Source organism: Engraulis encrasicolus, chromosome 18 (assembly GCF_034702125.1).
Source record: "Engraulis encrasicolus isolate BLACKSEA-1 chromosome 18, IST_EnEncr_1.0, whole genome shotgun sequence".
Classification (NCBI taxonomy): Eukaryota; Metazoa; Chordata; class Actinopteri; order Clupeiformes; family Engraulidae; genus Engraulis; species Engraulis encrasicolus.
This window is the reverse complement of record NC_085874.1, coordinates 4,035,733-4,051,247: the sequence shown is the minus strand read 5'-3', so window position 1 is coordinate 4,051,247 and position 15,515 is coordinate 4,035,733. Positions and strand designations below refer to the sequence as shown.

General features: G+C 41.8%; 1 protein-coding gene across 2 annotated transcripts; it reads left to right on the top strand.

Annotated features, from left to right (window-relative positions):
- The first annotated feature begins 3,944 nt into the window (after window positions 1-3,944).
- fosl2l (fos-like antigen 2 like) lies at window positions 3,945-9,587 on the top strand. Of its 2 annotated transcripts, XM_063222842.1 has the most exons (4): window positions 3,945-4,300; window positions 4,656-4,898; window positions 6,816-6,923; window positions 8,759-9,587. In XM_063222842.1, the coding sequence occupies exons 1-4, from the start codon at window positions 4,202-4,204 to the stop codon at window positions 9,272-9,274; spliced, it is 966 nt and encodes a 321-aa protein (XP_063078912.1). In that variant the 5' UTR covers window positions 3,945-4,201; the 3' UTR covers window positions 9,275-9,587. The 2 variants fall into 2 exon arrangements, with proteins under 2 accessions (XP_063078912.1, XP_063078913.1); XM_063222843.1 differs by lacking the exon at window positions 6,816-6,923.
- The last annotated feature ends 5,928 nt before the right edge of the window (window positions 9,588-15,515 follow it).

Here is a 15,515-nt window from a genome sequence, read left to right as displayed (position 1 = left end):
TGTTTCTGTCTCTCACGGTCTCTCACGGGCTCTCTCTCTCGCTCTCTCTTTGTCTCTCTCGCTTTCATTTCTTTCTCTCGCTTTCATTTCCCTCTCTCTTCCTCTCTCTCTCTCACTCTCTCGCTCTCTCTCTCTCTCTCTCTCTCTCTCTCTCTCTCTCTCTCTCTCTCTCTCCCACTTGTTCCTTCTCTGCATTCATTTCCTCAATTGAGTCCCTTTCATTTCGTCACATTAGCAGACTATGTTTCGCGCTGACGCTTGTTACCCTTCCCTTCCTCTTTGTCAACAACTACACTCCTTTGTCTCCCAATTCCATTATTCATCTATCTCATTAAACTACCTGTGCTTTACTAAAAATGTCTCATGTATTACAAAGGTATTCCAAAGGTTACAAAGGTATTCCAAAGGTGTTGTGTCTCACAAAACAGCACTCATAACAAATATTTTTACAACACACCTCTGTCTTCCTTTCTCTCTGTCTCTTTCGCAGTATCTGTCTTTCGCTCTTTTCCTCTTTCTAGCTTTTTGCCCGTATCATCTCTCTCTCTCATCTCTCTTTCGCTCTCCCTTTCTCTGTTTTTCGACATGTCTTTCTTCCTCTCTATCTTTCTCTCTCTGCTGTCTCTCACTTCTTCTTTAAACAGTATCTTCAAAACCTTTCCTCCACCTCCGTCAGTTGTGTTTGTTTGTGTGTCAAGAAATCTCACAATGCGTTCTGAGAAACCACTGTGGACAAACACACCCACGCAGGTGAGTATTGCTCAAGCAAACATTCACAAGTAAGCATGCACGGACGCACACACACACACACACACACACACACACACACACACACACACACACACACACACACACACACACACACACACACACACACACACACACACACACACACACACACACACACACACACACACACACACAGGGTTTCCTTATAAACAACGAAAAATACATAGGCCTATCTGTGGGTCATTCATCATGCTAGTTTCATTTCATTGTATGCTATTTTCACTCTTCAGCCATTTTTGGGCTGTCCCACATTGACTCATCTTGAAGAGATGACTGTTTCTTACCTAGGAGCACATGAGAGTTGATGGATATTGTGTGGAGAAAAAGAATCTCCATTTGATCATCAACCTGGGTGCTCTTTCTCCAAATGAGAATTCCGCTTTTAAAATGACTTTTCCCTGATTAAAAAAACAAGCAAACAAACAAAAAAACATAGGCCTATTGTTCCCAAAACATTTCTTGTAGGCTACTTGTATTCTTGCAAAGTTGTGAGAGTACCCATTTGTTTTAGATTTGTGTTGAAAAAAAGTTTATTTTGTTAAAGACTGGATGAAATATACAATATACTGTATATGTTTTTTAGGCTAAATACTTTCCCTCATGTGTTAATATGCATCAATATATTGTGCAATTTGACAAATTCATATCATAATAAAGACAGGAAGATATAAACTTCTGCGCAAAATTCCAGAACATTCAAAGTCTGAAAAACTAAATTTTAACATTCATATTTTTAAGACCTCCAAGTCATCTCCCCATCACCCTGTCCATGCAGTTACTTTATTCTGGCCCCTCCAATACTTCCTGTGACACTGCACAAAATGTTGCTAATAAGTTAGTCTGGCCAAGCATGCTATATCTGCATTCTGTTCCCTGACTTGGGTGACACAAGGACACAGTTGTTGGCATCAATGTGATGGCATGAATGTCAAGCAAGTTCCAATCAGTGGGACTTAAATATTTCTGACATTACGCATATCCGAATGATTTGTGTAACCACATAGTTTCATCCATTTGATAATTGGATGGTGCATTTGTGGTTACAGATAAACTCCCCACAGGGATAGATGGTTAATCCATTCTTTGATTACAGATAATCCCAAATTAAAGGCACGAGTAGATGACAATCGGAGGCAAAGCGCATGCTTCACATGTACTGCACACGTCCCTGACTTCAATGCCTTAGCAGGTCCAAGCCCAGCTTCTTTAGGGCCCGTTGTGGCAGTGTTTAAGGAGACAGACTTTAGATCAGAGGGTTGCCGGTTCAAATCCCACCCGTCCACTCCCTACCACACTTCATGGCTGAGATAACCTTGAGCAAGGCCCCTAACCCCATACTGCGCCAGGCATCGCTTTGGGGCAAAAGCATCAGCTACAGTATAATGTAATGTAATGTAATGTTGTAGTTGTGGTCATGAAGGGTCACTAGTTGGGAACTTTAGGTTGTCAAAACGGACATTCCGCATTGCAATAGGGGCGGCACTCTGAAGTGCCATAACTATATATGTCACTTTGAGTAAAAGTGTCTGTGTAAACAAGATCAGTGCAGTCCAAAACCTCTAACCACAAAAGTATCGAGCCTGTGACGACAGCTCATTGTTGAAAATGTTCTTACCTTCCTTATGACACTTCAAAAAAAGAAGATACACTGCTGACAAAACGAATTGCCTCTGTACCAGAACCACTGTAAGGTTGCAGGTTCGAGCCCTGCTCAGGAAGACCTTGGTTACATCCGCTAAACTAATGTAGGACAATGCAACACACATCACCATTGGTTTCTGACCCCACTGTTTCCCCACTCTGAGTCAGCCGCTCTTCAGATGACATATTGGCTAATCAGGGACTGAGTGGAATACCGGGTGAGGCCAGATTTCAATTAAATGGACCCGGGGGTTTTGAGGGGGCATGTTTTACACAGTGGCACGTCATCATGACTTTCATGTCATCGATACTGATCATCTCGACTGATTTTCATCATCAGTAGCAGCACTCCACTGATGTAAGCATTTTTCATGAGGTAGACAGTGCTTCATATGTCTCATAGCGTAAGCTTAGTAAGACACTGTTATAAAGGCCCGGCCGTGGCTTAGTTGGCTGGGCACTTGACTGCTACCTAGATGACCCGTCCTCCCCCGTCTCTCTCTCCCACTCATTTCCTGTCCCACTCTTCACTGTCCTGTCTAATTAAAGTTGGAAAAAAACCTTTTTTTTAAAGACACTGTTATATAGGATTGAACTCTCTTTTTTCACAGATGTATTGGAATTTTGTCCAGCAAATAAGCATGCAATCATCTATTGTCTTGACTCACATCCGAAGTGATTACTTGGGAGTTGAGCATGCCCATTTGTACCATGTGTACACGTGTAAACATTTGTAATGGGTTAACACAACGTAACAGCCTACTATTGGCAGTTGGTGATGATTTTGTTAGGATATGAAAGAATCTTGCTAATTGAGAATTCATGGATGGATGGATTGGATGGATGGATGGGTGGGATTGATTGATTGGTTGAGAGAATGCACACAATTGGCACACACATCCATTTGCGTGCGTACACACACACACACACACACACACACACACACACACACACACACACACACACACACACACACACTAAAGTGCTTTCAATCTTACTATGCATTACTATATTTATAATAATCGGTAGGCTATATTTCTGTTAGGACGCTTGCTGAAAATGGTGTATATGTAGACTGTAGACTATGTGTTTTAGAACCACAGGGGATGTCATCATGACGTCCCTCTGAAGTCCATTGAACAAAACGGGGGTGGCATGGAAATGTGCAGAATTATGCTGGCTTCAAGTTCAGACAGGCATGACTAATCATAGCTTTCCCGTCCCTGCCGATATCTTTCGGCGTTCCAATCTGTTATTTGTTCTGATTCCAGCATGTGGCCGTTACTTCCTGTTGGTTTCTTCTTACATCTGATTCTTTAAACATGTTTGCTGTGGGGAGCACTGCAACCAACGGACGGAAATCCTCCTGCCTTTGACGTCATGCAAACCAAGGTAACCCACACTCCGGAGCTCTGACGCAATTGCCCATTTTTGGATGGATGCGTCAGCCGGCAATTTAGCCCAAATGCGAGCTTCAAATGACATTCTTTGAAACAGCCAGATGATTCGTGAGATGAGAGGAACGCTCTGTAAATCGTTTCATGTCTAGATTTTTTGTATTATTATTAACTCATTTTCATCACTCATTTGTGTCACCCAGTCAGGACACAGTGGAGCTTGAAGATACGCGCAATTTGCTTTTAATTCGAATCTCGGTTTAACGTCTCCAAAAGTTCGTCTACAGAGGGAGGACGGCCTGGTGTTACGCAGAGTGATTTAACAACGCAACAGCCGACTGCTGCCATATGTCAGGATTTTTACGTAGTCGAGTATGAGCCAGGAAAACTTTGAGGAGGACAACCCATCATCCTTCACTGACAGCACCTGCCGAAAACAACTTCGCCACCTCAGTACCATCGCTTCATCACAGGTAGCCTACTTTCGTTTCATCTCTCTCTCTCTCTCTCTCTCTCTCTCTCTCTCTCTCTCTCTCTCTCTCTCTCTCTCTCTCTCTCTCTCTCTGTGTGTGTGGTGTCTTACTTTCATTGCGCCATTAGGCAACTGTTGACACTTTTAAAAAATCATTTGTGTCTAGGCTATAGCCTTTTAGACGTTATCGTAGCTTATGTTCACTCTATTTACGCAAGTGTAAAATCATTTCATGATAAAGTTGCATTCAGATGACAGCGTATAAAAAAGAAAGCATCTCTCTCTCTCTCTCTCTCTCTCTCTCTCTCTCTCTCTCTCTCTCTCTCTCTCTCTCTCTCTCTCTCTCTCAACGCCAGGCAAGCCAGCCAAACATGCCGATGCCCAACAGTGCCTTTGTCCCCACCATAAACGCAATAGCCTCAAGCCATGAACTCCAGTGGATGGTGCAGCCGGCTGTACTAGGGTCGACGTCAGGAACCTGCGTCCCCGCGCACCCATACGGCCGGCCGGTGACCCACCCCACGCCGAGTGGGCTAGCCCGCCCAGGCGTCATACACTCCATTGGAAACACCAGCTGGCAGAGGAAAAAAGCTCATCAGGTAGGCTAAAGTCACGGAAATCCCCATATACACCCATCAAGCTATTCACAGCAGGCTAGTAGTGTCATCATCAACTGGTGTCAATGTCCGATGAATGATCATGCAACAATTAAGTATGAATTACAATAGGTAATACACATACAGAGACCACCTGTGTGTGTGTGTGTGTGTGTGTGTGTGTGTGTGTGTGTGTGTGTGTGTGTGTGTGTGTGTGTGTGTGTGTGTGTGTGTGTGTGTCTGTGTGTGTGTCTGTGTGTGTGTGTGTGTGTGTGTGTGTGTGTGTGTGAGAGAGAGAGAGAGAGAGAGAGAGAGAGAGAGAGAGAGAGAGAGAATTTGTTTCAATTCTGTTTGGTTTTGCCCCACTTGACTTTGAGGAGCCACAGAGTGCTTGTTGTGCTGTTGGCCTCTTCATTTTCACCTGATTGTCAAATAATCTAATAATGGTAAATACCATTTTGTACTGTATGTTACTGGGATGGAAAAGAGTGTGTTACATGCAAATACATTGTAAATAAATGTACATTGGATTCATCTGAAATGTACTGCTTAGAAAGCACTTGACTAGTTGTATACCTCTAGAAATGTCCATTCTAAGAACCACTGTGATGCTACCGGTACCTACATTTTCAATGTAAAAAACATGCCATGCACACACACATACACACACACACACACACACACACACACACACACACACACACACACACACACACACTAACAACTAGCACACCCTCCCATCCATGTGCCCATGCACACCCTCACTGATCCTTTTATCCATTCTTCCAACGACCAGTCCATGCATCCATCCATCCATCCATCCATCCATCCATCCATCCATGCATTTATCCATCCAGGCACACATCCTCCTGTGAAGAAGACTGTAGTGGGAGTGTGTGATACACAGAGCCATCTGTGGAGCCTGTGCGGTGTGTGTGTGTGTGTGTGTGTGTGTGTGTGTGTGTGTGTGTGTGTGTGTGTGTGTGTGTGTGTGTGTGTGCGCGGGTTTGTGTGTGTGTGTGTGTGTGTGTGTGTGTGTGTGTGTGTGTGTGTGTGTGTGTGTGTGTGGGAGGGGGGTTTACACAAATCCACCTGTGAGGCCTGTGTGTGTGTGTGTGTGTGTGTCGGGGGGTAAGCCTGTGCAGTACAAACGGTGTGTGTGTACACAAATCGTCCTGTAAGGCCTGTGCGGTTCCAACCATGTGTCTGTTCGTGTGTGTGTGTATGTGTACAAATAAGACCATTAAACAGCTTCAACTGTTACAAAATGCAGCTGCAAGGGTTCTTACAAAGACAAGGAAGTTTGACCACATTACTCCAATTTTAAGATCGCTGCATTGGCTCCCAGTAAGCTACAGAATTGATTTTAAGGCAATGCTACTTGTATTTAAATCATTAAATGGAATGGGACCCACATATCTACTGGATATGTTTCAGCTGTATGCACCGGCCAGGTCACTAAGGTCAACGGAGAAGAATTTGCTGGTGATTCCAAAAGTCAAAACAAAATGTGGAGAGGCAGCCTTTAGCTTCTATGCTTCAAAGCTTTGGAACCAGCTTCCAGATGACGTAAAAAATGCACCCACTATTGATAGCTTTAAATCTAGACTCAAGACAAAGCTGTTCTCAGATGCTTTCTTAAATTATTGAATGAAAAGACGGTAAAATAAGAGAAGTAAATTAGTAAAATAAGAATTGTTTTTCAAGGTTTTATGTTTATTTATGTTTTATTTTATTATTATTTTTACCTTATGTTTTATCTTAATGTTTTAAATGTTTTTTTTGACTCTAATTCATTTCCCTGTTTTCCTTTCATTTACATCTGTTAACTTTGTGAAGCACATTGAGTTGCACCTGTGTATGAAATGCGCTATATAAATAAACTTGCCTTGCCTTGCCTTGCCTTGTGTATGTGTGCAGCTGAACCCAGAGGAGGAGGAAAAGCAGAGGCTGAGGAGGGAGCGCAACAAGCTGGCGGCCGCCAAGTGCCGCAACCGCCGGAGGGAGCTGACAGACCTGCTGCAGGGGGTCAGTCCACTTCACTCCACTACTCTCTTGAAGACATGCTCCACCAGCTCTGCAAATATATGCTCCCAACCCCCCCTTGAGTTGCACTGCGTAATATTTCATTTTAGTAGTTCATTTCCAGAATTCATGCTGCCCATTCACATTTTTTTGTTATTACAAATACTTCCCACCATCTTCAAATACTAAGTATTCATTATGACTGGGAAAAGGGCATTTTTCATAGGGGCCTACATGAAAAGGGGGATCTTCTTCATTGTCTGCCATTTTGAATGTCAAGAAATAGACATTTTTAGCTGCAAAAACTGTACTAAAATACTGTACTTTGGTCATACTAGTAAATATTAGTTCATCATAGTTTCAATGAGCAACATAGTTGCAATACCTACTCTGGCCACAATCATGCATGGTACACCTTTAATTAACTGATTATGACTTGGTCATTACGATTTTGGTAACAACGAGCTTATAGTACGGAGGGTGATTTCAGACTAATTTTAATTATTTTCTGTGATTTCATTCACTTTTATTAGCCCATTAAGTTATGCGTGATAACTTGCTTCACCTCCCTGTCCACTTCCCACCAGGGGCTATGAATAGCAGTATATGAATAAAAGGGTGGAGAATGATGAAAAACGAAAGTACGGTATTACAAACTACTAAATCTATATACCAGGGCTATTCAAATGGCAGCCCTGGGGCCAGATGCGGCCCTTGGACAGCAAGGTTCTGGCCCCCCACAAGCCATTTGAAATATGGAATCGTTTTTTTTATTTATTTAGAGATAAGAGGGTTCCGTATCGAGCGGACACAGGACGTTAAAATGCAGGAAATTACTAAGAAATTAGTAATTATCTAAGAAATGCAAAACTTTCTGGGAGAGGACCCCCACACCCCCCACCTCAATGAAGTGTCCCATATTTTTTCCACAACCATAATACATATGCATAGTTTGGTAACTTTACTATAAGGAATTTGAAAAACTGGCCCTCGTTGACATTTAATTGAATATCCCTGCTATACAGTATACTATACTGTAACTGCTTTAATGTAAGTGACTCGTTCTTCCCTCCTTTGCAGACATTGTTAGTGTGTGTGTGTGTGTGTGTGTGTGTGTGTGTGTGTGTGTGTGTGTGTGTGTGTGTGTGTGTGTGTGTGTGTTCGCGCACGTGTGTGTGTGTGTGTGTGTGTGTGTGTGTGTGTGTGTGTGTGTGTGTGTGTGTGTGTGTGTGTGTGTGTGTGCGTGTGTGTGTGTGTCCAAATGGAGAAGACTACTTATTTAGTTATTTTTACTTTAATTTTTTATATTTTTTACCCATTACGGTTGAGGAGCCTGAGACATTTGTACTGTACACAGTATTCATGAAATGTGCCTCAGGCATAACGCATTTTGATTCACGCTGCTGACCTATGAAAGGAGGCTAAAAATGGTGTTTGAGATTTTCTCCCCCTCACTCTTTCTTTCTTTGGGTGTACTTGTATGTGTGGGTGTTCGTGGTATGCCAGTGTTTATTATGATGTATGCATGTGTCTGTGACTCTTTGTGTGTTTGTGACCCTGTGTGTGTGTGTGTGTGTGTGTGTGTGTGTGTGTGTGTGTGTGTGTGTGTGTGTGTGTGTGTGTGTGTGTCTGTCTGTCTGTCTGTCTGTCTGTCTGTCTGTCTTTCTATCTTTCCATGCACATGTGTGTGTGTGTGGGCCTGTGTTTGTCTGCCTGATTTTGCACACATACTGTACAATGCACACATACATTATGTCTGTCTACTATTATATGTGTGCACATGTGTGTGTTCATGTGTGTGTTCATGTGTGTATCCCTTCTGTGTCTCCCATCTCCAGGAAACAGAACGTCTGGAACAGGAGCAGGCCAGCCTGCAGCAGCAGGTGGACTCCCTACGAGACGAGCGCGCCCGCCTGGAGCTGCTGCTCTCCACCCACTCCTCCGTCTGCAGCCTGCCCCACAAGGAGCCCCTCTGCCCGGCCATGTACTCCGCAGACCTGCCCCTGAGCTCAGCGGCCCCCACCCACACCTCCTCCGTCGCCGAGGTCAAGCAGGAACCGCAGGAGGAGGGCAGGGAGGCGGAGAGGGAGGAGGCGGCAGCGCTGTACCCCTTGAAGCCGGAGCCTCGCCGGGGTGACCCCGAGGAGCAGTACGGGGCCCGCAGAGACATGTTTGGGGGTGCAGGGTTCAGCTTTAGCTACAGGTTCGTCGAGTGCAATTCCTCTGACGTAGACAGCTCACTGTCCTTCACGGACGAGTTTCTGAGCAACTCATCGGAGAAGGGGCAGTCCATTGACAGCAGCAGGGGTTCGCACTATGGTGATTTCAGAGTCCTAAACTCGCCCACTCCCTAACAAGGGAATTTTGTGGTTTAGAGGAATACACTGTTGTTTTAACTTAAGCCATGGCGATCTCTCTGTTGCCAGATTGACACACAGGTATACTATACATGCATACTGTACATTCACATGAATGTCAACATACCTACATAGTCTACATTAGGGTGCAAGAAATGCCCCAGACTTAAAATCCCACTCTTCTTCTGCAGTCTTCCTGCCAAACTTTTTCAAGAATACTGTTAGGACAAAGGAATAATATTGCAGAAGAAGAGTGGGATTTTGCAGTCTTGGGCATTTGATGCACTCTCGCATACACATACTGTACATACATACATGGATCAGTGACGTTTCAGCAGCAGCACACGTCAGGGCGGCGCAACGACAGCCAGTGTCACAATTGTATGGATTTTTTTGTTAGTTTGTTTTAGTTATTACTAATTACTCATTAATTTATGGGCATTGGGTGCTGTTGCGCCACCTGATGTCTGAGCCCAAAAAACGTCTTTGACCCTCATAGGTACATACAGTACATCAGTGGTTCTTAACCTTTTTTCTTGAAGCACCCCCTATAACCTGTGCTCAAGACAAGCTGCGCACCCCCAACCCAAACGTCTACGTATGAATATGCACTAAAAAAGGATTTAAGTGATTAATTACAATGAATCTTGGTTTAGACATTAATCAATACTTTAATGACTTTACATAGGAATCAAAACATGTTATAGTTTAATCTTAATTTGGCCTAATTATAATGTTTGGAAGCAGAATTTTGGTCACAACCTCAACACAAACAAAATTCTGCGCACCCTCTGAAATCTGGCGCACCCCAGGTTAAGAACCATTGCAGTACATCACATATATACATGCATACAAACATACTAACATACTGTACATACATTGGTATGAGTTTGTAGTTTTCAGAGAGGGAAGTGTTATTTGAGTTTAGTGTGAAGAAAGACATGTTTTGAAATAGTGGTTTCTGCCAAAACCATATCTCAAAGAGGAAGGGTTTCTTGCTTAAGTTTGTGGTTCTGTCAGTGTTATGCCCATTGTGTCTGTCCATGAAGTTTTGTAATATTTAAACCATTTAATTTTGAAGCAGTAAGGCTAACTTGTATAATCGTGCTCTTGTGACAGAGAGTAGCCAAATAGGTACCGGTACCTTTGAAACAGATAAGCATTCAAAAAAAGAAATCATACTGCAAAGGTATAGTTGTGAAGACAGTGAGCCTATTTGAACACTAGATGGCAGTGTTCTGCAGTGCAGAGCCAATCCTCAACTCAGTCGTGCTGTTCCATGTTTGTATAATTATATCCTCTATTTATTGTGTTACCATTGTGTACTTCTGCACACTTCATTGTTTACATCCATACAATACTGTGATGTATATTTTCAAACAAGACTGACGTAGTTCGTTCATAGGCATATGGATATGTGCACCTTTCATACGGTAGATGAAGACGTGTTTAGGTGTGATTGTACAGCCTCTTACCAGGTGTGTCTACATGCAGTTATTGGAATCAGTGGTTGTCAAGAAGAAATTATAGCGTGGACGTCCACGCTGTCAAAGCCATGAGACTTGACCCAGGGAGCAGGTGCCTCTCATTGAGCCATAGTTTCAGATCTGCAATACACTTTCACTTCTATTCAGACATCTCATTTAGAGCCAACCACCCAACCCCCACCCCAAATACCTGCCAAAGGGGTCAGAGAAGCTTGGAATCACTGTTGGTGCCAAGAGGACTGATTTTATGCACTAGACACGGACTACAGTGCCTGCTTACTTTTCAATGCGCAATAAAATAAATGAATATGATCCAACTGCATGTGTGTTTGTGGTTTAAATACTATATGAGGCTGAATTACATATGTACTGAATGCTTTTTGGAAGGAGGGAGATGGGAACACGTTGAAGCTGCTTTAACAGAACCTCTGCAAGGGTTCACCTTGCTCCACCACAGAGGTTAGCCTGTTGGAAGTGAAAAATAGTGTGTGCACAGGGTGGGAACTATAATTTGCAGCCCTATTTTTGCCGAGTGGGGATCAGAAAACAACGCCATGGTTACGTAGAAATGAATTTGTATGAGATCACAATATTCCTCAAAAGGAATTCATCTGTTTATAAAAATTGTCTGGAAGTTGTTGTCACAGGTTCTCCTGACTCTCTGCCAAGCAAAGTGGCCAAAGAGTCACTGAAATTGACAATAAAAACACATTTTGTACATCACAAGATTGCAGACACACTTTTTTGAAATTATAACTTTGACCAGCATATTACTTAGCCTGGCTCTCACGCAGACCCTTCATGCATTTCCGCTCAACTTCGTGAGCTCGCACAAGGGTCTGGAAATCTTAGACGAGCCCGAACGGAATCAGAAATGTCACAGCCTGTCCAATCAGAATCGCGGGGCGGGTATATACAAGTCAGTAGTTGAAGTAGTACATGATTTTAAAAAAGCCACGTGAATTCTCTAATCAGGTTCGAGCTGTTTTGAACACACCCACGCCTTTCCAGAGCTAAGCGACTGACAATGTTCCAGATGGATGTTAACAACCATCACGTGAGAACCAGGTTACATATTACTGTGCAGTCTGAATAATGTAACACATACTGTCGGGGAGACCATTAACATGTATAAGGCACCCGGAGCACCTACTGTAGAGGAGGACTTTTCATTGTGCCAAGAAACCAGCGATTTTTCAGCCCAAATTGGAGAGGCACCTGCATCACTCAGATCCCACCCCACCTGGGGGTTTTGTGGCGTACCGTGTAGAGAGCCCACACTGTATTCCCCAACAGTACTATGAACTAGAAAAGTTTACGCTGTAGTACTCAATATTGCAAAAATGTCCAGATGACATACATATTTATGTGTTCTCAACAGGTTTTCAGGTACCAATAAATTAACTCTGGTTGGCATTGTGTTTTTAAGTACAACTGACATCCTAACACAATGTCTTTGAGTTTGTAAATTGGAACTCTATCTGGCATATGAGTGGTTAGATGTCTTGAAAACAGCTGAGGCGACCATGGAGTAGTGGTTAAACAGCTGGTCTTCAACATCAAAGGTTGCAAGTTCAATCCCCAACATGGAGATAACCTTACCTACTTCCTGAAACATGGTATGAAAATGTTCAGATGGTCACCAGACCCATGACTCCAGCTTTAATTAGCAATATTTTTCACATTTAATTTTGAGCGAAATTACAAAAGAAAAATGCTTAGGTAAAGCAAGACAATGTTTGAGTTGCTGTGGTCTGGATAGGGGAATGGCCACAAGATCAGAGGATTGCAGGTTTGAATCCTGTATTACCAATAAAAAAAACACTCAAGTAGATATTTATTGTTTATTTCTCTCGAAACTGTGAAAGTTACAAATTCTTTAAATCATGTCAATTGGAACTATATCTGCCATATGAGACTATGGATATCAGCATGTTGTGTTTGGGCAGTCATGGACTAACAGTTAAGCAGTTGGCCTTGAAACATGATGGTTGCAAGTTCAATTCCCTGTATGGAATATTAGTTAAAAAAATAATTAAAAAAAACACATTCAAACATTATTGTTTTGGTATGATGTCAGTTGGTCGAATTTGAAGTGGAAAGTATGAGTGAAACACATTTGACTTTTAATTATGAGTAAGTCCAAATACTTTCTAACAAGAAGAGCTAACTTTCTTAAAACAAATTCTGCAGTTGAGTGGTGTAGGGGATAGTCCTCTGCATGTAGCCATATTGGCATGCCTTTATCTTGAGGTTGAGAGTTTGAATCCTAAGGCTGGGTCACTCACTTTTTTGGTTGTTTTAGTTGGTTTTTTTTAATTGTTTACCAGCTTCTGCTTTGTGCAAAGACGAACCCATTCATGTCAGAACCACAGAAACCCTATTTCATTAAAATGTAACATAAAATACAAACTTCTCTAAAAATGGTGAATCTGTCAATGGGGGATAGATTTACTCAACACCATGTGACCATCAAACCACAACTGACAACTTGGCATGGAAAAATGTGTCTATCAACCTCACTTCAAGGTAAGAAAAGACCCATAAAAGTGTATTGGTGTGTATGTGTAGTAGTTTGCTATGTTGCTGTGTGTGACATTAGGTGCTCTTGATGCTACACTGTGTGTATGTTTTGTTAGCAACTTAGCTTAGAATGTTAGCTACTGCTAGTTAGGCTAGCACTGTAGGCCTTTCATCCAAATATTTTTCTTGTAGCATACATCTGCAGTGTATTTGCAAGTGATGCGTTGCATTTTCATGATGGGACATATTGCACATTGAACTTCTGTATAAACCAGTGTAGCAATCATGCTGTAGGCCCTAGGGGCCTAATCCAACAAGTCCTCATGAAAGCCTTAAACTTATTAGGCCTATTTATGCTCCACAGGCAGCCGATATGGGACCACCAGAACTCTATGATCCATCAGCTCTACTCAACACTCCAAAGGATAAACAACTGACTGTGTTGTGAAGTCTGACACTATTTTGGGAGAAATGTTATTGTAAGTTAGGCTATATGGCTCTCCTTCAGCCACCAAGTCCTAATAAAAGATTCAGAAATGGACAACAAATAAATGACTAAATTGCCTAATGTGTTGAGGTTGATTCATTGTAATGTATTGACTGTTGACTGTGTGGTCTAAATTTTAGATTTAGATTCAGATTGTTGTGTATTGTATGATTGTTGTGTTATTGTCTACTGTTTTTGTTTGTCAACCACATGGAACAAAATAAAAAAAACTTGATATAAAGCATTGTTCATGTTTGTGGAATTAAAGTTCATATTATATTTGGTTAAACAGAGGGGTGGTAGCCTAGTGCATTAGTATAAACCAACCAATCAATAAACCAACCAAGATTTTTTTTTGGCTCTAAAATGGGAAAACATAAAACTTTTAATTTTGAAATCAAAAACTTACAGCCAATATAGCTAAACAATGCTGTGCTTGTTTACTTAAACATTTTAACTGTCTGCTTAGTACTAATTGCATTGATTTTTGCACCATTCTCAAAATATTTATGTCAATGGAGCATGTTAGATCTTTGAGTAGCAGCTACTAAAACATTCAAGATTTTATTTTTTCTCATAACATTTGTTTTCACATAACATGTCTGATTTTATGCAAGACTTACACAAACGTTTTAGTTTTCAACTCAAATATTTTGTGTAAACCATTGTTTCTGTGCATTTTAGAGTTTGGAGTACATACTTGACTTGGGCTGCTAAAAACTAAAAATCTAATTATGGAATTAAAGTTTTCAATCTTTTCAGTCATTTCAAAGTTTTTGATCATCTTCTTAAAGATTTTGTGTCCTGCATATGCATGCATGTATGTAGTATTTACGCAAAACATTTGGTCACAAAACTAAAACTTTAACGGGAATAAGTTTCCACAAAAGTTTAGAGTTCGTGGAACATGTTGGGGTTTACAGTGCATACCATATAGTACATCTGGTCCAGTCATTTCCCAGCCATACTCCATCTCTCTCTCCCGACTACTTTCCAGTCATCTCTTTACTGCCCTATCCTAAGAAAGGTGCAAAAGCCCAAAATATACTTAAAAAGAAGAGATCCCAACTTGCCTGACACTAGTTGTGTCAACATGGACGATTCAATTCAATGTGGCAAGTTCCAGAATCGATGCAGCAATTTTTCAATTAGTTTCAATTACTTCCGTGGATATTTCAGGAGCAAATGAATGTTAAATTAAATAAAAGCACTTCAAAGCATTGAAAACTAATAGACTAATACAGAAAGCAGCCAATAAAATGTCGCTCAGTATCTATTGCCTCATCATGACTGATGAAACATTTGCTTTGCTTTCAGTATAAATGTAATGCCATGCAATGCATCATAGAATTTAATCGAATCGAATCTTGAGAGCCGTGCCAATGCACACCACTACCTCACACCCTGGCTCACTGGCTCACTGCAGTCCACTGTTGTGGTTGAACCTCAATTGTCATCCCAAGATTGCTGCCCCCATGTTGGCCCTGGAGATCTGAAAGCTGTTGAGGTCCAGCCTAGCACCGGCCAGATAATCTGAAACAGGATATTTTACTTCACAAAGGGTCACATGACCAAACATCACAACCATTTAACCTGTGAGATATGGTAAACTCATTTACTCATTTTGTTTCCACCATAGGTCATTCTGACCAAACAACCACTCTAAGGGGCAGACATTTGTGTTTTGTGAAGGCCACATGCTCAAAACAAAACAAAACAAAAAACCCCGGAAAAGATGGCC